Source organism: Saccostrea cucullata, unplaced genomic scaffold, assembly GCF_032062105.1.
Source record: "Saccostrea cucullata isolate Sc308-1 unplaced genomic scaffold, CSIRO_AGI_Scuc_v1 ctg10964, whole genome shotgun sequence".
Taxonomy (NCBI): Eukaryota; Metazoa; Mollusca; class Bivalvia; order Ostreida; family Ostreidae; genus Saccostrea; species Saccostrea cuccullata.
This window is the reverse complement of record NW_026931495.1, coordinates 13,369-39,650: the sequence shown is the minus strand read 5'-3', so window position 1 is coordinate 39,650 and position 26,282 is coordinate 13,369. Positions and strand designations below refer to the sequence as shown.

Here is a 26,282-nt window from a genome sequence, read left to right as displayed (position 1 = left end):
ATTTTGAAACAGAGACTGCACGTAAATAGAGTTAAGTTCAATATGCTACAGGTGGTATAACTGATGAAATCTGCCTGTATGAAGCAAGAAATGATGGATAAGATTTTTTTCACGTCAAGAACATGATAAGTATGTGAAAAAAGGATCACGAAGATAAAAATATTAAATGGTGTTTAAATGTTTTATTAAATACATAGAAAACCCATGGTTTTGTACATTTTCATTTATTTTATCCTAAGGGCAGACCACTCTGGCATAAAATGCATAAAACATGAAAAATTGAATTAATCAAAACAAAAATTGCAATTCCCGGAAGAACGTTCTATCATTTTTATTTCTTGTTCATACAAATTGCTAGGTGTAAAAATCTTCCTGTTTCATTTCCCTATAGCTTATATACACGATGACAAACATATTCAGTGTTTTATGAAAATTCAATTTTTAAATGCATGCAATGGATTAAAAATACAAAAGGTCAATCTTTATATTCAGTGTACTATTTTGGGTTATATCACTCCATTCTCTTAAATTTGGATTTTCATTTGATTAAAAATCAGACAATTAAATTTGAAATAATTTATGTTTCGTACCAGTTTTGATTTATCTTTTTCGAGGCTATGTGCCTATTTACAATGCATTATACAAAATTAAAGCAATGATCAAAAGTTACGAGTTAAAACACGGAAGTTTCGTTTCATAGCGCAAAAGTTTCGCAACTAATGACAAACATATTTTTCAAACTACGAAAATGAGGTCAGTGGACTTAAAAAAAATATACATGTATATTTATATTAAGTGTGTATATCATTAACGCTACATTTTTATATAAATGTTGTATCTTATATCAATCCGTAAATGTTTAAGCTGCCAGAGAGCGAAGGGGGTATGCATATAGTGGTAATGTATGCATGTAGGTATAATGTATGTATTTTTGTAGCAATAATGAATATAAGGTTGTAATGACAATTTTGAAAATGTAGAGTTAATGGTATGCACCCTTAATTACATTGATAGAAATAAATTGCTTTCGGCATAAGTAAAACATAAGTAAAAACGGTGTTTTAATGCAAAAATAGGATCAATACAAAATATCAAAAGAGACCAATGGAGCTGGTAACTGTTTTTTTTTTAAAGTAAAAGCTAATCACATTCATTTACTGTTCGATCATTTTGATAGGTCTCTTAAATGAAGTAAATGGCTTACGTCCTGATAGTTCACCTAAAGCAGTTGTCCGTGTACTCGTATTTAATTGTCAATGGAATTTTTGGGAACTCTACAAGTGTTATTTAGAGTAACCGTTTATAAAATAGAGGAAACATTTTGGAGATAACTACGAGGTTATTTGATATTTTCTTATGAATGAGTTTTTAGTTCCTATTCACTTTTTATACACTTTATTGGTCCCACTCCTAATTTTCAAATAACTAAATTTTTTTTTTCAATTTTTGCAATTTTTAAAATTCAGGTATAAATGACCCTAAAACTAAAGAAGGTAAATTCACTTGTCACCCAAAATCCCTATCCCTGTCGAAACAAACATGTGGTTACCGGTCAAATTATTTTCAAAATATAAATTACAACATCAATATTTTCTTCCCCTTTATTTACCTATCGTACAATATACATCTGGATTTAAAACATTAAACCAGGATTTATTTCTCCTAGTCTTTTTCCCGTTATATACGTCTCTTACATATCTACATAAAGCACACTGGGCATCTAAAATGATTTTTCGAAAAGATTTTGGAATAAATTTGTCCTTCTCCTTTAAGTAGCTTGTGTATTCCGTTTCATTAGAGCCTATTCTGATCAATTCTTTGGCTAAAAGACCGACAGAAGGAAAATCCTGACTGTTAATGTAAGTTTCTGTAGGAAGATATTGACCGGCGTCCTTTGGTCCGTTAAAAACAGGTATTACGTGAGCACGGTTTAAATAAAGTGAAAACAGTTTTTCTGTTGTATAACCTTTGCAAAGTGAATTCTCAAAAGAAAAAAAGAATTTGTAATCTCTTTCGAATATGTCCTGGCACCCCTTTAAATTATCATATTGCTTGCCACATCTTTTAGTTCCACATCTGCCAAATGTATCCACTTTTAAGTATTTACTTAGCTCTTCAACTAACTTTTCTCTTCTTGAAGGAGTTGGACAGTGGCTTGAAACCCATACTGCGTCTTTAGTTTTCTTGCTGAGTATTCCAGTGTAGTTTTTGATGACGGGTTCTTGTATTTTTTGCAATTTACCGTAGAATGGTACATAGATATCCGATTCCTCCATATACGACATGGATATATCAAATTGTTTCAACCATTTCTTATTTGGTCTTTCAGTGTGATACGGGCTTTCTGCCGTGTTAAACACCCAGATTTGTCCTTTTCCTTTCTTAATCACCGTTTTAGGAATGTCTCTGTGGCTGAATACCACTATATCAGCATTGAAAACATTCGTTTCTAAAACACAGCCAGGTATGGAACATTGAGTACCATCGTAATACCGCAGCTGATCCACAAAGCACTCCTCTGCTTGGAACCAATGTGTGCGATATGTCCTTGGAAGTGAGTTATTGAATACTTTATTGGTCATATTTGTATCGTTCTGTGACAAGTCAAACGTATCTAATGCAGAGAAGTAGGTCAGGAAAGGACGTTCTGTAGTTGGAATCAGACTCAGGATTATAATAAAAGATATAATTGTTATAAAACACAGTGATGTAAAAACGCCATTTCTTTCGAACATCTCTGAGTGGACTGAAATAATTAAAACAAATTTTAATTGAAACCAAAAAAAAAAGATAAAGGAAAGGCAAACAAGAGGCCCAGGGGCCACATCGCTCACCTGAGCAATTGGCTAGGAAAAATCACACATCAGATCAGAACTGAAAGTTTGATTGAGGCGGGGTTGAATTTTAACCCCCAGGGGGTCATGATTTGAACAAACATGAATCTACTATACCTGTGGATGATTCCCTATAAATATCACTAAGCATGGCTTTAAAGTACCTGAAAACAAGATTTTAAAAAGTTTCCCTAGATATTCCTATGTAAAACTTTTATCGGCTATTTTGGCCCCACCCTACCCCTGGGGGTCATGATTTAAACAAATTTGAAACACTACCTTTTCTGAGTTTATCTAGTCCTTTGAAAGAAGATGAATTATTCCATGTTAAACTTTGAAGCCATTTTGGCCCCAAACCCCAGAATTTAAATGTCTTACCTGAAGATGATTCCACATGGTTTCTTCTTTCCTGGTCCAGTGGTTTTTGAGAAGAAGATTTTTAAAGATTTTTCCTGTATATTCATATGTAAAATTTTGATTTCCCATTTTGGCCCCACCCTGCCAAACATGTATCCAATACTAAAGATTTCCAATGAGTATCATCTACCTGGTCCAGTGGTTCTTCAGAAGAATTTTTTTCTCTTTTTCTTGAAACCTTTGACAGTGGCAAAACAAACTTGAATCTACATACCTGAGGATGATTCCACATGAGTTTTCTTTCCTTCTCAATGATTTTTTCCTGATATATTCCTATGTAAAACTTTTTGGCAATTTACCCCACCCTACCCCCGGGGGTCATGATTTGAACAAAATTGAATCTACACTACCTGATTCCACATGAGTTTCATCTTTCCTATCTAGTGGTTCTATGAAGAATTTTTTAAGATTTTTCCTATATATTCCTATGTTAAACTTTGATCGGTCATTTTGGCCCCACCCTACTCCTGGGGGTCATGATTTGAACAAAATCGAATCTACACTACCTGAGAATGATTCCATATGAGTTTCATCTTTCCTGTCTCAATGGTTCTTGAGAAGAAGATTTTTCCTATATATTCCTATGTAAAACTTTGATTGGCCATTTTAGCCCCACCCTACCCCCGGGGGTCATGATTTGAACAAAAATTGAATCTACACTACCTGAGGATGATTCCACATGAGTTTCATCTTTCCTAGTCTAGTGGTTCTTGAGAAGAAGATTTTTTAAGATTTTTCCTATATATTCCTATGTTAAACTTTGATCAGCCATTTTGCCCCACCCTACCCCAAGGGGTCATGATTTGAACAAACTTGAATTTACACTACCTGACGATGATTCCACATGAGTTTCATCTTTCCTGGTCCAGTGCTTCTGAAGATTTTTTCCTATATATTCCTATGTTAAACTGAGCCATTTTTGAACCCTACTGGGGGTTATTGGAATCATACCTGAGGATGATTCCACATGATCATTTCCTGGCCCAGTGGTTCTTGAGAAGAAGATTTTTAAAGATTTTTCCTATATATTCCTATGTAAAACTTTGATCAGCCATTGGAATCATGATTTGAACAAACTTGAATAATTTTACTAAATTACACATCTCTCCTGGCCCAGTGGTTCTTGAGAAGAAGATTTTTTAAAAATGCCATTAATTTTTTTCTAACATAATCTCCCCTTGAAAAGGGCGTGGCCCTTCAAAACTTGAATCCCCTTTACCCACAGGATTTTTGTAGCAAGTTTGGTTGAAATTGGCCAAGTGGTTCTTGAAAAAGAAAAATGTGAAAAGTTTACAACAACAACAACGCCAACAACGGACGCCAACGAAAAGCAAATAATATGTTCAAAGAAATATTTATATTAAAAGATGCAGTAAAAATATTATTAGACAAAACCTGTACCTCATTATAATTATTCTATGCAATAATTAATTTCATTCAATGGTCTTAAGTGTCTGGTATTGTTAAATAACATGTATATGTCGTTTTCTTGCTATGATACTAGTAATTCAACAACATGTTCAAAGATAAAACAATTAAAGAAAAACTTTACATTTATTTCTACAATCCACTGCATTAGAAAGCGAAAATTTATGCATGGTAAACATTGAACGTTTATCTGCATGATGTATGGAGAATATTAAACCTTAAAGTTCTAAATATTGAGCATCTGAAACAACCACCTTAAATAAATATTGATCTTAGCCTCCTATTTCTCAATTTTCCTCTCTTAAATAAATATTTCTATGTCTTTCAGAGCTTCATATTAAACAGCGGGATAAAAGTATGTGAGGAACTCTTAATGCTTGCACATCACTTGAAATATTGTATTGCATTGTTTATGGGCGTTTGATCTTGAATACTGTTCTTTATCACGATATTTTTCATATAAATATCAGAAGATCTATCTGACTTTGTCTTTATCATACCTAAACTTATCACATTAGAATGCTTGTATAGATATAGTCTTCTTGCCGACACAATATACCATAGATTTATCAATGTATATATTAGCCCTTTAAAAGACTTTATGCAGCCACTGTCATCATACACTTATATTGTCTTAGATCCTAGATCACTTAACATGCACATGTCCTGTCTTAGAAACAAGTTTGATTTTAGACCACTCAACATGCACATGTACTGTCTGAGAAACAAGTGTGATCTTAGACCACTCAACATGCACATGTCCTGTCTGAGAACAACGTTGATCTTAGACCACTCAACATGCACATGTACTGTCTGAGAAACAACGTTGATCTTAGACCACTCAACATGCACATGTACTGTCTGAGAAACAACGTTGATCTTAGATCACTTAAAATACACATGTACTACGCGGGTTTGTTAAGACAGGACATGAATCAAAATTCAGCGAATTAACACTTTTTTATAATTATGTAACACGGATAAATCGGAAAAGTCAATGATAAAAATGTTGCTATCATTCAGCATTCTCTAGACATCAATGGGACTTGTACTACGGGAAGCACTTCACCACGACGTCACCACGTGATGTCTATTTTCAGAAAATATGCCTTAATGAAAAATTAAAAAGTTCAACACTAACCCGGGTATAATTAATTTCAATTTGTAATGATAGTTATCTAAAATAATCTCTGTACCAAAAAACTGCTGCTAGAATCCTACTGTCCTATCACAGAAATAATTATTCAACACTTTCGGATGAAATCTTCCAAAAATTTATACATTTTGTTCATAACATCGAAAAAAAAATGCATCAATTCTCGTAAACCATACAATTCTAGCAGCACTTTCCAAAAACAATAGAATAAGAACTTTAGATAGAAACAAAAATTAAGTTTCAAATTATGCGGCGTAGTGTTGAACCTTTGCACATTTTTTGTTACGAACGACTGAGGAAAGGCTGATCGGCAACTCAACACCCTGCCTGCTTTAATTTTACGAAGAATTTGTAAAAAAAAATATATTATCATACCTTATTCATAAGCTTTATTCCCACATAAATCACACATGATATTCATTCTTAATGCTTTTAAACTCCGATTTCTTGTGTTTGTTTACATGAATTCGCGCTATGTTTCACTTTCACTCTGCTACTGCCTGATCAACAGTTATGAAGTCACGGGTTTGGTATTTAACGCCTGTGATATCTACAGAGACCCAGAAACGGCAAAATTTAGTTTATATTATGTCTCTCCATTTTTTGATTTATTTTTACGACCTCACATCAATCGTAGATATCGATTTTAAGAAATTGTTATCTCTAAACTTCATGTCATATAGCTTACTATGACGTCATATCTTATAGGCAAGTAGAATATTTGGTTGTAACCTTAACATACCTGCGTATCTTAGAAACAGCTTTGATCTTAGATCACTCAATCTTAAATCACCATACACATATACTGTCTTACAAATAACTTTGATCTTACATCACTCAACATGCACATATGTACTGTCTTAGCAACAACTTTGATCTTAGATGACTCAACCATAAATCACTAGCAGCATCTTCAATAGGAGTGCTTTGATTTTTTTCCTTGTACATCTATGTTTATAAGCTTGTTTTGTAGAATATGAAAATGATACATTGACTTTACCACAAAGGGAAAGACATCTATTAAAAAAATTACCCTACCTTCTCGGAAAGTATCTGTTTATCTTTGTCTGCTTTTCTTTGATGCAAGATAAAGAATTTATAAACAACTTCATGAAATATTATTTTAGTCATTCTCTACTTCAAATTGAATTCCTTTGTTAGTGCTGTATAATATTTAAGAACTGGCATCCTGCTTTGCAATGATAATCTCAGTCACGTGATGCATATTTCAGATAAACGGGATTTTTTTCCTTTTTCTAAAATAAACACTTCCTTGTCAACATACAGAACGTATTATAGAGTATTTTTTTAAAAATATTTTTCTGATACTTTTTATTGAATTTCATAATTCTAATTTGCCCTTAATTAGAGAGCACAAACAGTTCAAGATAACTAGTATATAAAGTAATAACAAATCTGTTCAATTACGTTAAGGCAACGTAAAATATTGTTTATTTTTAACATCAAGTGAATGTTTAATGAATTCTCTATCATTGTGTGAAATATCATCGATTAATCATTAATTCGTTTTAAATGTACTCCTTATTTTTGACAGAAAATTTATTTGGGTTTAAATAAGTATTAATAAACATGTATTGTCTTAGAATCTGTCGTGATCTATGGACTCTGTTCATTATTGGATATAGAAATTTAAAATGTTAAAAATACAATCGTGCGCAGGATTTTCAAATGAGATTTTTCACAAAAAATCCAGGCTTAAGTATGTCATGATTAACATTTTTTGACTTAGAAACTATCCATAATATTTTAGGTCATTCAGTCGTAGATCACACTGGCAGCATCTAAAACTGAGCTATTATAATTATTATTTCTTAGATACAATCCTGATTTTAAGTCCCCCATTCTTTGAATAATTGTTTATGTCTTTAACTGTTTTCTTAGTTCTATATTTTTTTTTATTTCTTTGCTAATACCTTGATCTTAGTCTACTATTCTAAAGCTAGACTATTATAATTCTTATTCCTTCTCTACTTCGTCATTATTTTCTTAGATCACACTAGCAGTATCTACGGTTAAACTGTTATATTTCTTTATTGATATAAATAGAGCTGACAAAAATTTCGTTATCCCTTCTTATCCTTTTTTTCATTTTTGCACAAAATATCATGCATGTAATTCCTTACAAATTTTAACTTTTTTAAATACAAGCAAAGCTCTTTTTAATGTTAATTAATGCTTAGTAGTATTATCCTGTTTTAAAGTGATTGCACTAGTCACGTGATGTATGTATTACATGAATGGAAATTTTCTCGTTTTGCCTTTCAAATATTTCCTTGTATTCAGAGCTAAAATTGTTCAATTTTCAACGCAATATTTATGAAAATGTTCTCAATAATTCATTCGATTCTATTAAGCCGAATTCTGCAGAAAATATTTAGACTGAATATCATGATTCCACTCACTTATGATGAAATATGAACTACAAACATTACATTATATTTTTACTACCATCAGATTTTTCATGCATCTCTTGATCGAAACTGATTCGATTTGACACTGACACGCTTGTATGTTGTATATCTATTTAATTAGAAGTGTACATGTGGATAAATAACATGCAGTATTGATGAGAATATAAATGACTTTCATGATCTTTGAATAAAAAAAATTAATGAGATTTAATATCAGATGCTAACTATTTAGGATCCATTTATACAATACACACTAAACGGTTTAAATTCATGGTATCTTTAAAAAAAAACTTTAGCATGTTTTATTGGCACGTTTTGTTCGAGTTCAATGAACTGAAATCTGCAGAACGATAAAAATATTGTAGTAAATGAGGAGTTCTTTATTGTTCAATGCAACAAAACGTTATAATACGTTGTAAATCATACAGAAGATATAAAAAAAAATGCTGAATGTTCTATAACTTTTTAATTTCATTATTCCAATACTTATCACTGAGTTTTAACTGACTGTAAATGAATTATAAGGTTACTCATTTCATTCTCCGTATATCTATCCAGTTGCATACGGATGAGTTATCTCACCTGCAGTTTTGCTGATTTAGTATTGTTGAAGTGTTGAAGAATAAAAAAAAGATGTGTTTGTACAACACTGATGCCCCCGTATGGCAGGTTATAACGCGTTTTAAATTATCTCAAATGTATGTCAAACTCCAATGGATAAGGTCAAAAAAGTTTGTACCCAAAGGAAGGTCTTGTTCCAAGAAATACACCTGTGAAATATGAAAGTCCGACTTTTAATTCTTTTAAAGTTAAGACCAATATTTTTTTAAGTGGGTCAAACTCTTAAATCAAGGTCAAAAGGTCAAAATTTTTATAACAACTGAAGGGTCTTTTACATCATTTATAAAGATTTTCAATAACCTGCCAGAATATGGGTCCTTGAGGAATATCTTCACAGATTTCAAGTAGGCCGCTGATATAATGACTAATTTTGACCCATTGCTTTTGCAAGAAATATGTTGGAGAAAGACCATGCTGACTGGCCTTTGATTGTTAGGCCATTATTTTTAAAACTGAGTCGTCCACAGATTTTTTCCCGCTACTGTAAAACGAGAAAATTTGGTGCAAACGTAATTTAGCGAAAACGCAAGCAGGAATGCATCGGCGCAAATAGATTTTAGCGCTTGAACTTGTCATGAAAATATCAAAATGTGATATCTTTTTTTCTTTTATTCAAGCCCGTATTTCACTTTTTGGTTAGTCAAGCACGGAAACACAATAGCATTTCCGTATATAAAGGGTGTTAAGAAAGTTCGTTCCACATTTTTGTTTTATTTTGCAAAAGAAATACGATTAGAAGATATTTACAATTGGTAATATTTCATGTTTACAGAGTCCATTCTTGCTACTGATAAAGTTTTAACTGCCTATTGTTGAATCATTAAGCAGAGGGCAGGTATTAAAACAGATGATGTCTGTTAAGAAAAATTAGGAATGACGCATATTTGTGGCAATATTAAGCATACAGGTCAAAACACTCTTTCAAATATCGTGCAATAATTATCAGATCTGAAAAAAAAATCAAAATGACAAACCTATTCTTTTGAAAAGTGATCTATCGTTCTTATTAGCATATTTTTCATCAGCTTGTCTGATGCAAGATAAGCTAAAAAGAAACAAAAGTAACTTATCCTTTATTTTCACTCTAAATGACCAGCATTTCTATCATTCGGGTGCTTTAAAGAAGTTATATATTTTCATATGGAAGAAAAATTCTATAAGTTCCTGCTAGAAATGAATTGCTATAAATCTAAAGGACACATGTGATTTTGTCAGACTTGAAAATTCATCTTTTTATATAAGCACTACTTTGAATTTTTTGAAAATATTTCATCCTGGAACGAACTTTCTTAACACCCCTTATAAGTTAACATTCGTCAACTTTACCGTGGTGTTTTAATCATCTGGACGTGACACAGTGTCAATTTATTTTAATGTTTAAAAAAAGAAAACGTTGAGTATTTACGCATTTTTCATGTTTTATTCATATAAAATAATGTATGCATTGCAAGAAAGTTACTTGGATAATCCATAATCATACTCAGCTATTGACTTCAAGCTCAAAAGCCATGCTTAATTGCATTGTTTACCTCGAGGCAATAAATGATTGACATGCCGAAAATCCGAACTTTGAAGTGCTAATGATAAGTATTGGGTAACAACTTACAACAGTTTAACGAATTTATAATTTGGCAGTATTTTCTTGATCGTTCCTACAGTGCTAGTGTGTTTAAAAAATCAAACGACCCTTCGACATTACGTAATCGCTCATTCCGGTTTACATGCATTTTTGTGAAAGCTTTGAAAATACACACGAAAATAGTATTTAGATTAGAAATCCTTTAGCGCACAATAAATTTTAGTATTCAGGGGCTCTTGCGTCAAATGCGCTAAAATTAGTAGTGCGCCAAATATTCTGGTTTTACAGTATTTCCCGATCGTGACAAGGAGCACATGACGGGTATTACCGATTGGCTAGGAATGCTCAATCCGTCATTGCACCTGAACCCACCTCTGTTGTTTAAGAGGTCTGTGCTTGATCTGCTCCTATTTTGTATTGTTTAAAGGACTTTTCAGCTGGCATACTATTTGTTTTCTCCACACATTTCACCATAAGATTTTAGATTGAGGAGGATAAGATCAGAATTGAGGCTATCACTTCTATATGTCTACCATAATGACACCAACATATGTATTTTTCATCAAATGCTCTACTCCTATCTTTCGTTATTTCTAAACAACAGGTTTGGTATCTGTTCTATGTAGTGTTTTTTTTTTATAAATAGTTTTTGTAATTTTTTATTAAGGCATAGAGTGGCTCATTTTATTGTCTTTTTTTTCTTTTCTTAAATGACCCTTTACTAGGAGAGTTAAACTCTCTTAACACCAAATATAAATATTTAAGGACTCTAAAAATCAAATTAAAATCTACAGAATAAATATTGAGTTTATTCCGAAAGTTCATAATTCAAATAAATGAAATGGCAATGATTACAGGTTTTTAAAAAAAGGTTTGACAATCGTAGAATTTTTTTTCACTTAATGTGAACTTACGAATTTTTCTTTATTTCTTTACTGAAACTGAATTAGTACAAAATAAATTTACGAACCTGACGAATACTTTTAACTACATTCTTTTGTAAGAAGGATATGGAGATAACGAACAGTATTCAATCTCAAAGTTCATAAAATATTACAATATAAGAGCAGAGCAAACTAGGACCTCCAAAACATTAGAGGTGGGATCAGGTGCCATGGAGGAGTGAGTATCCCCTACTAACCGGTAAGTAATATATCTTTAAGTCATGAATTATTGCAATAAAATCTTGATTCAATCATTCAGTTAACTCAACTAAACAAGATACGGCATACATTTGTATATATTACATAATCTGTATATCTTTATTATACATATTAAAATTGTGAACAACTTAAAGCGTACAAACACACGTATTACATTTTACATTCTATACAACTGTCTTCGAACAACATTTTTTTATGCTTTTTTGAGGAAAACTATTTAATTCTACACTGACAAAAAATTCACGTGACGCATGCATCAGATGAGTGGACGTTCTTGGCTTACCTTTTTAAAGATAATACTTTTTCATAATATTTCCTTGTCAACAGACTCATATTTAAGCTGAAATACTTAATATTAACAATTGTAGCAGAGATAAACTGTATTCAATATCAAAGTAAATAAAGCAATACAAAATAGGATCAGAGCAAAATCGGACCTCTAAAACATCAGAGATGGGATCAGGTGTCATGGAGGTGCGAGCATCCCCTGCTGCCCGGTCACTTCCGCAGTTTGCTCCATGGCACCTAATCCCACCTCTGATTGCTCTGCTTCTGTTTTGTATTGTTTTATTGACTTTTAATCTTGAATACTGCTCTTTCTCTCCATATGTTTCATTGAAATGAAAGGATTTCGGTATAAGAAAAATAAGTTAAAACTGCGTTTTTAATCCCAAAAATAGGATCAAAACAAGATAGCAAACGAGACACCTTTGGGACTGGTATCTGGGTTTTATTTATTTTAAAAAATATCAATTTCATTTATTTTTCGAGGATTTTTATTAGGCTTCAGAGAATTAAGTTCAGTGAAACCTGTCTAATCTAACATGCACAGTGTATAAATAATGGAAAATTTTAAAATGGGAAAGACATTTATCGTCAAGATTCACATTGTGACGGATTGGACAGGTGTGGGATTATACAGTTTTCACTATAAACTGCTTCTAACGTCGTTTTAAAGGACACATTGAGTCAAAATCATGTCTTTCTTTTAATGTATCTGTAGCACACAGAGAATAACTTGCGCAGGATAAGATTATGAAATAATATGAAAATTATGAGTATATAGCAAAGATATGACAATCAAACTGCAAGAATAGACTGCACAATATAAGGCCGGAAAAATAAAGGTTGTACCTACACTTTCGTTGTTTCGTGTATGTCAAGGTCACGCTACTTTTATTTTTAGCTCAAACTTGCAAACAACATTCAATTGGAGCATGCAAAAGTGAGAAATATGTTCTAACAACATTTAAAAAGATTACATCAAAGTTTTTGGTCTACTTACATTCATTCGTGGATATCTGAGACCATGGTAACTATTGAAACTTATTCAACTTTTCTGCGCATGCATACCATAGGGAGGACGAAGTACCAGTGTATTTTGCAATATTTTCGTTCTGGGCCATGCAGAAATTATTTTTACTTTTATTTTTGCCCATAAAAATATAATTTTTAGGTTCTAAAACCTGTTATTTTCTGAAACCTAATACTTTTAGGAATTGAACAAAAGTCACATTAATCCATTTTTGGCCCTGTAATTTTCTTAAATATCAGAACTACCCAGTTTAAGTTAAATATATGTTAAATTTTACTTTGAAACCTTGGTGACTTCATATCAAATAAAAATGACGTAATTTTTTTTCTCTTGTTCATGTATTATGACGCAATGAACTTTGCCGATTTTTATAAAAAATCTTGAAAATTTCTTTAAAAATGACAAGACAAATAAGATATTTTTTAATATTTTGCATAGCCCCAACCTCTGATCTAAATTATTTGATTATATAATGAAATAACTGTTTTCGAAGATTCTAGTCCATGAAATTTTTTTTGGATCGCGGGGTGGGCTTATTTTTTTTTTAATCAAAAGTTGAAGATGCTCAATTCCCCCCATTTTCTTAAAAAATCAAGAACACTGCAGTTTCAAAACTCGCACTCTCAGAGGAAAATGAAAGCACCAAATCTCTACTTTATGTTGATGTTCGAAATGGGATCTTATGACTTGGTCGGTTAATTGTATATTTACAGGGCCATTTTATGGAGATAATTAACCTACCTCTTTACAGAGGTCATGCGAAAATTCTACTTTTGTCAATTTTCCCCTTTGTGCATCACTCTGCCGCTTTAGGGTATGTCACTCATGAAATTTGTTAAATCCAGGATTTTTTGAGAAGTATATTTTAGATGCGTACTCATATAGTGTGACTCAAAATTGCAGAGAAAATAGGGGGTCAGTGTGCATCTTACTGATATACGGTACAATTAAATAGACCTTTTTTGCACTTAAACTTTAACTTTTTGGTAAATTACTTTAACCTTTATCATATTTTATCAGATGTAACCATAACAATAAATCAAAGTTTATCTTTCGTAAAATTGTTTGCATAATATTTATCACCGAACAAATCTTGCAACTTAATGCCTGTAAATTATTGTGTGACCCTTTTGCGCTAAAAAGTAACATATTTGGGGTTACTTTATTAAATCAAAGTACTGAAAGCACTCATGGGAGTTGAACATGGTGTCATTAAAATCTTTGATCAGGAGGTTAAGTGAGTGAACAATATTATTATTTCAAATACATACAACTGTTTGAGATTTTTTGAGTTGCAACAATCTTGAGAAAGACATTTAGAGACACTGAATAGCAAAATAATGCATAGGCCATAATGCTTGCCTGCCTACATTAGTCCTTTTTCATACCCCCTGCTTGAAAAGCGGGAGGGTATTTATTAATCGGGATTTCCGTCCATCTGTTTGTTACGCTTTAGGTATACCCATCTCTTATCCACAACTCCTCTTACACCACCGAACGAAATTTTCATACAATCTTTATTACATGTTGCCGTTATGCTTCTTCTATTACTTGTTCATCCTACACATATTTTGGGTTTCCCATTGCAAAATGTGGACACTGCCATTATATTCATATTAGAGGCGGTAGAACGGTTATATAATTCACTGCTAAAAATCTTCAGATTTGTACTATATTTTTCCTTTGCACCTTTACCCAAGTGTTATGAAAATTTCAGTTTCGGAGGAATAATATCAATGTTGATAAAATGTGGATTTTAACACAGCATCCTTTTAAGAGCTAACAGGTTTGTCATATTAAACTTCTCTGTGAACATAAATGTATTTCAATTACACGAACATTATACATGGTGTACGTCAAAACTTAATCTTTTTTAATATTGTGAAGAAAAAACACAATACCAAGTTAAAAACAAACAAAAGATATTTAATGACAAAACATAAAAAAGTGGTATATGTGAGAGTTTGCGGGCGTAAACATTATCTGGTTTGTAAATGAGGTTTTCGTTTTATTAAAAAAAATACTTCATTTTGCTGTTTTCAATCGCAATTTTACGAAAATATCGGTGTCCGTTTTTTATTTTAATATTTATAACAGAGTACTGACATAGTTTTACCGCTTTTGGCAGATGATACTGCTGATTAAGTAATAAATACGCATGTTTCCTAAAGTTTGTATGCATTGATGAATTCATTTAAACCAAGAAAATGTTCATGAAAAGTTTGAATAAGAATAGATTTACCGTTTGCCGTCAGTATGTAGAGTTCTCGTTCGTATCTCTTTCAGTGTATGACGCTAGTCCGCTACACTAAGAATGAGTTCCATTACGAAAAACGTTTCAGGTTCTTTATAATTTAGTTGTACTTTGAACGAAATCTAATAATCAAAATAAGATTACTTTATCATTACATTTACTTACATTATGAAAATTAGATCAATTCAGAAGAAAATGACATGAACTATTTGTGGCGGATGTTTATGCTTTTTCTGTTGAATACCATCGGAGTAAATCGGCCGACACAGAAGCCTCGCTTTCGGCTCTATATAATCAACATAAATTACTGCGCATGAAAATTGACCATGGGAGATTGATCAATTCAAATAGGCAAAAAAAAAAAAATCAAGCTTTTTACATGAACTATTACGTTAAAATAATGTGGTGTCAGGATGTTAATTTTGTAATATTAGATTTGTGATTTCCAGCTTTTTCTGTTGAATACAGAAACGCCGTGTGCTCGTTGTCATGATCAGAAAATAGCGGAAAAAATCCGTCGTCAACTCAGTGTATAAATAATGGACTTACAATTGGTATGAAAAAACGTCAGTCAGCATTTGACTCAATGATAAAATGTATTTGCTGACAAGGTCATTGTATCGACCATAAAACATACGAAATGATGACTTTAAACGAGACTGCTGGTATTCTTGTTTCATCAACTTGCTTGTCAATAATTTACCTCGTTTAAGAAACTGTTCATACGTAGAGCATGCTCTTGCGTATCGAATCAAATGAGATATATATACTCCGTATGCAGGTGATGAAGGTATATTGCTGCATAAGTATAGGAAGTTGACGATAGAAAAGTTAAAGACATCACGTTTATCATATAGCTTGGTTATTAGATTACCATTAGTGTCTTTTTCAAGTAAAATATCCAAGTATGAAGCAGAAGTGTAAGACTCTGTGATATCTTTTATCTCAGCTCACCAGGATATATCGTATCGACGTAGGAATGGACATTATCATTATTAATTGACAAAATAAACAAAAATAAGTCTGCTTATAACGGAGCGAAATTTGGACCCATGGGAATTCCAATAGTTTGTTGGAATACCTGGTCTCCAAAAACCACATAGATATTGTCAATCAGAAACTAAATCATCTTCTTGATGTCAACTTCAGAGTGCTAATGTTTGCAATCAGAATCTGTTTTAACAAAATAGTTTTGCAAATGACCAATGACGAGGTAAGTAAATTTACGAGTTCCATTTTTATTGAAGAAGCAGCTGTCAACGATATCATACAGCCTGGATTTTAATTTGTCGTGGGGAATTGTTGTATATAAAGTCGAAAAGTCGTACGTTTTTTAAACTGTTGATTTTTGTAAAGTCTTGTGATTTCAAATTTTCCAAAAGTTCTTTAGAATTTTTAAGTATCCACATCTGATTTACACCACTTCTTGAATATATAGTTGCACAGTACTCTTAAAATTTTTCCTTCACTACTGGCAATGTCTTAGTGAGGTGTAATGAAAGAGGCTTGGTTGAACATTTACTGGAACCTGCAATGTATCTTTGTTTGTAAGGATTCTTATGAAGTTTGGGAATCCAATATATATAAGGTAATTCAAATTCATTTTGGCTCTGTGGAATATTAAAAGTATTCAAAACTGACAGTTGATTTTGAAAAATTTCTTCCTTAGAAAGAGAAGTATGAGTATAAGTAGGATTACCACTTGTAGAATTTAATCAAAGTTCTTCTAGAATGCAATTTATATAATGAGACTTACAAACGAAGACAATGTTGTTACCTGCTTTGTCGACAGAAACCAGTACGTACTGATCGTGTAATCTATCTAATTCTTTTTTCACTTCTGGTTTATTGAACACGGAAGGATAGATGGTTTTCATTTTGCCCCTCAATCTTTTAATACGTGAATTTAACATGGATCTGATACATTTAATCCATTCTGACTAGGTGTCAACGTCTTCTTTTTCATATCTGGCCCATCGTCTGGCGTAAATTTCAACAGAATCCTAATATTTATGAAATTCCGACGCCAGTTGAAGGATCGGGGTTCCCTATATTTAGGACCTTTTAAAATAAGTGATCTAGGGCCTCATTATGAATTATATTTACGTTACCTGTAATAACGTGTCCAGCAGGACTATAGTTATAGGGAGAAGAAGAACATGAACACGAAGAGGGATTATTTTTCAGGTAGTCGATATCCAGGCCATGTAAAGTGTTTTTGTAATTAAGAAGTTTGGAAGCAATGGTCGATGTATATTTGTAGGAAGTACAAGGTGTAGTCTTTAACTTGAAATATGGTGGAATACAAGACTGAACCCTTTTGTGATTAAGAATATCACTTATATTAACCGCGCCAATTCCTTTTACGTCAATTCCTAGACTTATTTGTCATATCTTCATTTTTCCCCAAAGTTTGTAGAAAGAAAGTGTAATACTTGTTCTATACATATAAAATAAGACCTATTTTAAATATTCCTGCACTTGCATGCAAAAATCCCTCTCCCTCTCGAAACAAACACGTTTTTGCCAGTCATATTTTTTTTAAATTGAAATATAAATTACAACATCAATATTTTCTATTTTTTTTTATTAACCTATCGTACAATATACATCTGGATTTAAAACATTGAACCAGGATTTATTTCTCCTAGTCTTTTTCCCAGTATAAACGTCTCTTACATATTTACATAAATCACACTGAGCATCAAAAACAGTTTTTCGAAAAAGTTGGGGAATAAATTTGTCCTTTTCCTTTAAGTAGCTTATGTATTCCGTTTCATTGGAACCTATTCTGATTAGTTCTTTGGCTAAATGACTGACAGAAGGGAAATCCTGACTGTTTATATAAGTTCCTTTAGGAAGATAATGACCGGCGTCTTTTGGTCCATTTATAACAGGTATTATGTGAGTACGGTTTAAATAAAGTGAAAATAGTTTTTCTGTGGTATAACCTTTGCAGAGTGAATTCTCAAAAGAAAAAAAGAATTTGTAGTCTCTTTCGAACACGGAATGGCACCCCTTCAAATTATCATATTGCTTGCCACATTTTTTAGTTCCACAGCTGCCAAATTTATCCACTTTTAAGTATTTACTTAGTTCTTCAACCAGTTTTTCTCTTCTTGAAGGAGTTTGACAGTGGCTTGAAACCCATACCGTGTCTTTGGTTTTCTTGCTGAGTATTCCAGTGTAGTTTTTGATGGCGGGTTCTTGTATTTTTTGCAGTTTCCCGTAGAATGGTACATAAATATCAGATTCCTCCATATACGACATGGATAAATCAAAAAGTTTCATCCATTCCTTGCTTGGTCTCCACGTGTGGTACGGACTTTCTGCCGTGTTAAACACCCAGACTTGTCCTTTTTCTTTCTTAATCACTGTTTGAGGAATACGTCTGTGACTGAATACCACGATATCAGCCTTGGAAACATTTGTTTCTAACACACAGCCTGGTATGGGACATTGAGTACTATCGTAATACCGTAGCTGTTGAACAAAGTACTCCTCTGCATGAAACCAATGTGTGCGAAACATCCTTGGAAGTGAGTTTTTGGACACTTTATTTGTCATATTTGTATTGTTGAGTGACGAGTCAAAAGTATCTAATGTAGAGAGGTAGGTCAGTAAAGAACGTTCTGTAGTTGGAATCAGACTTAGGATTATAACAAAAGATATTATTGTTATAAAACACAGTGATGTAAAAACGCCATTTCTTTCGAACATCTCTGAGTGGACTGAAATAATTTTAAAATAAAATAATTAAAACCAAAAAGATATAAAAAAGGGAAAAAAGCAAATAATTTATTATCAAAAAAATGATATCATACCTCATGATAAGTATTCTATACATTAATTATTTCTGTTGAATGTCAAAGGTCATAAGTGAAATGTTAAATTACATGTATATGTCGTTTTCTTGTTGTCTGCATGATGTATGGCGAACATGAAAACTTACAGTTCTAAATATTGAGCATCTGAAACAACAATCATAAATAAATATATAAGCCTCTTGTTCTAATTCGTCTCTTCTTAAATAAATATTTTCCCTGTCTTTTAAAGATTTGTATTAAAATCTTTAATTTGTTCGGACAAAAGTATTGCAGCTATGTTAAGGACTCCGAAAGGTATATCATTCTAGGTAAAGTTTCGGGAAATCGATTATGACGTCAGAGAGAAACTGTACAAATGAATCTCGGTGAATAAATAATGATTTTCTTTTTCATACAATGTTACAAACTGTGATTTTTCATCATTATTGCAAACTTGAATAATGTGTAACTTATCTTGTCATTATTACACTATTCGAATGTAAAATTTAAGCCAACTTGATCTCGCTGTACTAACATAGATGACATTATGGACTAGTTGACACGCATTGTTTCTGTACTTGATATGCAGATCAAGCTATTATTGCAACTTGCACACATGAAAATTAAAACTAAATATGCGTGATCTGACTAAAATTGAGTCATATTTTGTTATGTATAACTCAATATTTCGAAGTCTTATTAAATTGATAACGACTAGGTCTCTTATTAAGCCGCAATCATGCAGTTTTAAACATAAATGTAATACATTCCAAGGCACAAACTCCCGAAAATTTCAAAAGTTCTACGATATCCGCTTAACAATAAATCATATTTACACACATGTAACTATTGTCCCTACTATTTTGAAAAAAGCTGGGAGCAAGTTGTGCACTGTTGGTTTTTTCGGTAATTTTACATCATTTCAATGCGTGTCGTGTAAACTGAATGCACGAAGTTAATCAGAAGACGGCTAAATTGTATATAATTTCCGGGCATGGGGAAGTTGCTCCCAGCACTTTTAAGGCTAAGGTATTTGTCTTAAAAAAAACAATCAATTTCATTGTGAAAATTATCCGTATATTATTTAATTTTTACAATCTTTGTATTTGTACATATTTTTCTCTAATTTAACCATGTCAGGTGACAAACAGTTGATGTTTGTGCTTTGGTCGAACTCGTTTGAGACCCCATACATACTTACGCATAAGTACGATTTCCATTAAATATTCTAACTCATACTTATAAAATAGATATCAACATTATATTTGTTTTCTCGGAATATTTCAAAGCATACCTTATGGGCGGTCTTAACTTAGCTGTGATGGGAGATTATTTTTCAAATTAGCAACAACTATGATCTGAGATCCCTCATCATACATCTGTTCTGTCCTACAAACAACTATGATCTGAGATCCCTCATCATACATCTGTTCTGTCTTACAAACAACTATGATCTGAGATCCCTCATCATACATCTGTACTGTCTTACAAACAACTATGATCTGAGATCCCTCATCATACACATCTACTGTCTTACAAACAACTTTGATCTTAGATCACTCAACATACACATCTACTGTCTTACAAAAACGTTGATCTTAAATCACTCATCATTCATCTGTTCTGTCTTACAAACAACTATGATCTGAGATCCCTCATCATACATCTGTACTGTCGCACAAACAACTATGATAATAGATCACTCATCATACACATCTACTGTCTTACAAACAATTTTGATTTTAAATCATTCAATCTTAAATAATCATACACGTATATTGTTTTAGAAACATCTTTGATCATAGATCACCCAACCTTAAATCACTAGCAGCAACTTAACCACGACTGCTTGATTAATTCCTGTACATCTATGCATATAAGTTTGTTTTGGAAAATATGAAAATTAAGAACACATTACTTAACCACCTAAGGAAAAATCGGTTAAATACAATTATTGCCTTACCTTCTCGGACAATATCTCTTTATCCTTTTCTGCTTTGCTTTGAAGCAAGATATATAATCTTTATACACAGATACATCATCTCATCATCTCAGTCACGTGATGATCTCAGTGATGTATGTTTCAGATTACGAGGAATTTTTATTTTCCTTTTTCTAAAATATATATTTCCTTATTACCATATAACACGCAGTAATGAGTGGTTTTCTATTTTCCTGATACTTTTATACAATTACTTTTATACATTAGCGTTAATAACTCCAATTTGCCCTTTTACAGTACATTAACAACGCTTATAAAAATTTGATAACAAATCTGTTCAATTACGCTAAGGCAACTGAAAATAATGTTTAATTTTTAAATCAGGTGAACGTTTCTTGTATTTTTCTATCAATATGTTTTGTGAAATATCATCAAATTATTATTGCTTTGTTTTAAATGTGCTGTTTATTTTTGCCAGGACCTTTACTTGGTTTAAATAAGTCATAATAAACATGTTTTGTCTTAGAGTCTGTCGTGATCTCAGGACACTGATCCTTAATAAAAATAGAAATTTAAATCATTATCAATGCGATAGTGTCCAGGTCTCTTTTAATGGGCTTTTTGACAAAAAGCTAGGCCTAAGTTAGTCGTTATCAACATGTATTCTCTTAGAAACTGGCCAGCATATTTAGGTCACTGAATCTTAGATCAAACTGACAGCATCTATAATCAGACAAACTTTTATAATTGTTATGCTTTAGATACAATCATGATGTAAAGTCATTCATCCTTAGAATTGTAATTGTTATGTCCTTAACTGTTTTGTTTAGATCTATATTTCTTACGTTTTAGCTACAACCATGTTCTGAGGTCACTATTTTTTTTTTTTTAGATCACACTATTAGCATCTCAAGCTAAGCTGTTACATGTATGATTATTACGTCTTCCCTACAACCTTAATCTTAGGTTACTATTATCTTAGATCACACAATCAGCAATTAAAGTTAGGCTTTTATAATTATTTTTTTTCTCAGCTACAACCTTGATTTTACATGTTTTATGTCACTATTTTCTTAGATTACACTAGAAGCATCTACAACTAGGATGTTACATTTCTTTATTTATGAAAATAAAGCTAACAGAAATGTCCTTATCCTTTTTTATTCCTTTTTTCATCTTTATACAAAACATCTTCTATATAAATGAGAAAGACATAATTTAGGAAATTACTGAACTAGAAAAAAATTATGACAACAATGTAACTAGTATTGCTGAGAGGTAAAAAGCATTAGAATCAATAAGGCAACATAAGCTTACGGGGAATATGATAAGGTCAAGGGCAAAATGTGAAGGGGAAAACCAACAAGTTATTTCTTAAATCTTAAAAATAGACATTTTACAAATAAGATAATACCAAAAATTATTAAAAGTGAAAATAATGAGGAAAGGGAAATAACAAAGCAATCTGAAATTCTAGAAGTTGAAAAATTTTACAAATCATTATACTTAGTTCAAATGTTAGAGGATGATGATTTTAATCTTAAAGAATACCTTGAAGAATATAATGTCCCTAAATTAGATGATACTGAACGTTTGCAGTTGGAAGGTGTTATTTCATATAGTGAAGCCTTATCAGTATTAAAGACAATGTCTAATAATAAAAGTCAAGGTAGTGATGGCTTCACAGCATAATTTTTTTAAGTATTCTGGAGAAATTTGAGTCATTTTGTAGTACGCTCTTTGAATTATGGTTATGAAATAGGTGAATTTTCTTCTACACAAAAGCAAGGAATAATTACTTCCATACCAAAAGAAGGAAAAAGTAAATTTCATCTCAGCAATTGGAGACCAATATCACTGCTAAACATTATTTATAAAATTGAATCAGGATGTATAACAAACAGATTAAAACAAGTTTTAACCAAAATAGTTAGTTCAGATCAAACAAGTTTTATACCTGGGAGATATACCGGAAAGAATACACGTCTTTTATATGATCTGATGCACTACACAGAATTGTATGATATTCCTGGAACATTAGTAATGATAGATTTTGAGAAAGCCTTCGACTCTGTGTTATGGCCATTTATTCAAGAAACATTGGATTTTTTAACTTTGGACCAAGTTTTTGTAACTAGATAAAAATTTTCCAAAATATACAAGAATTTGTTGCTCTCCGATATATTTTGATAAATCTTGCTTCACGGAGCATGCTACATTTGCACGTTGTACATCAAAAGACATTAAAATTAAAAATTGCATTTTTTATAACTTCTTCAAGTTAGGAAGGGGCTGTAGAAAGGGTAATCCAATTTCTCCTTATATATTTTTTTATGTGGGTTTTGCATAGTTTCCATACCTGATCGATTAACTGCATAGACTTTTTTAAAGATCTCAATAATATCCGAATGAAAAGTATATGTCTTGATATAGATATTCAATTTTAAACTAGAAAATAGATAAGAAAAATCTGAAGAAATGAAAGATTTATAGAACTTTACCGGTTGAAATCGGGTTGTCACGTCGCCTTACGTCAAGTGATTGATTCCATGACCTCATAGTAAAAATCGTTGTAAATTTTCAAGATTTTATTATATGGACCTGATTTTTTACATACCAATAAACAAAATGTAGGAATTTATTTTCATTAGATTTTCCGTAATTCAAAGTGGACCCTCGACAAGCATGAATTTTATAACTTCTTCAAGTTAGGAAGGGGCTGTAGAAAGGGTAACCCAATTTCTCCTTATATATTTTTTTATGTGGGGAGATTGATTGATTAATTGTATATTGTTTAACGACCCTCTCGAGAATTTTTCACTCATATGGAGATGTGGGTATGCCGTTGAAGGGCTTCAAATTTCAGGGCCATTGAGCAGTGAGGGATCTTTATCGTGCCAACGCCTGTCGCTGACACGGGGCCTCGGTTTTTAAGGTCTCATCCGAAGGACCCGCAACTTTCACTTCAAAGTGCCGAGCGCATCTCGAAGGAACAGTTGCTACCCATTATAACGACTAGGTCAGTCACGGCCGAGATACGAACTCACGACCTCCCGATTACGGAGCGAGCGCTCTACCGACTGAGCTACCGTGAACGGTTATGTGAGGAGATACTGTCAATTAAAATAAGAAATAATAAGAATATCAAAGGAATTAAGATTAATGATACAGAGTATTTAATGTCACAATATGCAGATGACACAATGATAATTCTTGACGGCTCTGAAAAATCACTAAAGGCTACAATTCTAGTATTAGAAGAATTTTATAAAATGTCAAGTCTTAAAATCAATCAATCAAAAACCCAAATTATGTGGATTGGAAGTAAGAAGTATTCTGAGGATAGACTCTGCCCTGATTTGAAATTTCAATGGACACCAAACTTTAAACTTTTAGGCATTTATTATGATGTTGACTTAGCAAAAATCACAAAACTAAACTATGACAAAAAACTGGTCAAAATTAAGACCATCATAGAGCAATCTAAAAAGAGAAACTTAACTCCTATTGGAAGAATCACATTGATTAAATCACTACTTATATCACAGCTTAATCATTTATTTATTACTTTACCAAACCCACCTGTAAGTGTTATAAAAGGTCTAAACAAATTGATCTTTAATTTTTTATGGAAATCAAATGTAGACAAAATAAAAAAAGAGTTGTTACACAAAAGTATGCACAGGGAGAATTAAAACGGTTAATATTGTGTCCTACATAACAGCTTTAAAATCTACATGGATATGAAAAATAATCTCAAATAAATATTGGGAAAATATTGTTGAGATTGATAAACTTTTATATACAGGACCAGAATATTTGTCACATTTACAAGAGTATGTACAAAATAATTTCTGTAGAGATGTTTTGAAAGCTTTCTAAGAAATTCAAGAGAAAATAGAGATACGAAATTGGCAAGAATATGCATGTCAACCTTTATGGCATAAAAACAATTTCAAAATCGAATATCAAACAATATTCTACAAGTCTTGGTATGCAAAGGGAATAAAATATGTATATGATCTTTCAGATGAAAATAGTAACTTCCTATCACTAGACAATATTCAACACAATTATGATTTGAAAATTAATCAATTAGCTTATTTAGGCATACGGCAAGCGATACTTGCAGATTTAAAGAAATATAACTCTTGAAGAAATGGATTGATTCATAAACCAGATATTCCATGTAATATCAAAGTCTTTGTATTAACCAAAAAACAAAAAAAAGGATCAAAGCTTATGTATGATATATTAAATAAATCGGTAATAAAACCTGTTGGTATGGGAAAATGAGCAAACTATTTCACCTTGACAGATACAAACTGGAAAGAAATTTTTTGTCTGCCCTTTTAACAACCCAAAACAGTAAATTACAATGGCTTCAATACAGAATTAATCACTATATATTGACAACAATTAGTCTTATGTTTAAAATAGGTAAAACAGACTCTAACCAAATGAGTATGTACATTTTGTAAAGCAGAGGAAGAAACGATATTTCAATTAATTTGGCAATGTCCAGTTTTAAAACAATTTCTAGATGGTTTTGTTAAACATTGTCATCGAAAAGACATTGCATTAAATCTGGATGGTAAAACTTTTATATTTGGAGATATAAGTAAAACAATATCATCAAAATCATTAAATACTTTGCTTATGTCAATGAAGCAATATATTTACAGAGTTCGTTGTCAACACCTCAGCCTCTCTATCCATGGCTTTCTGAATGAATTCAAAATTATTTATGAAACATTGAAATATACAGCCAGAGAAAGTGATAAAATAGATGAGTTTAACGCCTCCTGGCAAAAATGGCACTCCATACTCTCAGACTAATATCAATTAACCCTGTCTCAAACTAGTTTTGCTACCTACTCTATCTAACACCCACTTTCTTTTATAATATCATCTTTTTTCTCTTGCTTTCTCTTGCATTCTCTCTCTTTCTCTCTCTCTTTCTTTCCTCTCTCTCTCCCTCTCAAAAAATGAATGCTGCAATGACATATTGTGTTCATCTTATATGTTTGTACTATATAGCATTGTGGAATTCAAATAAAAAAAGAAAAGAAAAAAAATCTTCTAAACATGTAAATAGCTTACAAATGTTACTTTAAATTTCTAATACAAGCGTAACCATATTTATTGTAAATTAATACTTTAGTAGTGTTATCCTGTTTTAAAGTGATTGTCCTAGTCACGTGATGTATGCATTAGATGAATGGAAATTTCCTCTTTTTTGCCATTTGAACACTTCCTAGTTTTCAGAGCTAAAATAGTTCACTTTTCAGAGCAATTGATTATGAAAACGTGACCATTAGTTCAGTAGATTCCA

At 31.9% G+C, this 26,282-nt stretch overlaps 2 protein-coding genes across 3 annotated transcripts; both read right to left on the bottom strand.

Annotated features, from left to right (window-relative positions):
* Window positions 1-330: 330 nt before the first annotated feature.
* LOC134232762 (alpha-(1,3)-fucosyltransferase C-like) lies at window positions 331-7,008 on the bottom strand. 2 transcript variants are annotated; one of them, XM_062714742.1, is made up of 2 exons: window positions 6,211-6,541; window positions 331-2,746 (listed from the first exon to the last, which is right to left on the bottom strand). In XM_062714742.1, the coding sequence occupies exon 2, from the start codon at window positions 2,733-2,735 to the stop codon at window positions 1,602-1,604; it is 1,134 nt and encodes a 377-aa protein (XP_062570726.1). In that variant the 5' UTR covers window positions 2,736-2,746; window positions 6,211-6,541; the 3' UTR covers window positions 331-1,601. The 2 variants fall into 2 exon arrangements, with proteins under 2 accessions (XP_062570726.1, XP_062570725.1); XM_062714741.1 differs by lacking the exon at window positions 6,211-6,541 and adding an exon at window positions 6,874-7,008 and having other exon boundaries at window positions 332-2,746.
* Window positions 7,009-17,788: 10,780 nt separating this feature from the next.
* LOC134232759 (alpha-(1,3)-fucosyltransferase C-like) lies at window positions 17,789-20,671 on the bottom strand. Its single transcript, XM_062714740.1, has 3 exons — window positions 20,638-20,671; window positions 20,318-20,533; window positions 17,789-18,930 (listed from the first exon to the last, which is right to left on the bottom strand). Exons 1-3 carry the CDS (start codon window positions 20,669-20,671, stop codon window positions 17,789-17,791), a joined length of 1,392 nt encoding a protein of 463 aa, XP_062570724.1.
* Window positions 20,672-26,282: the final 5,611 nt, after the last annotated feature.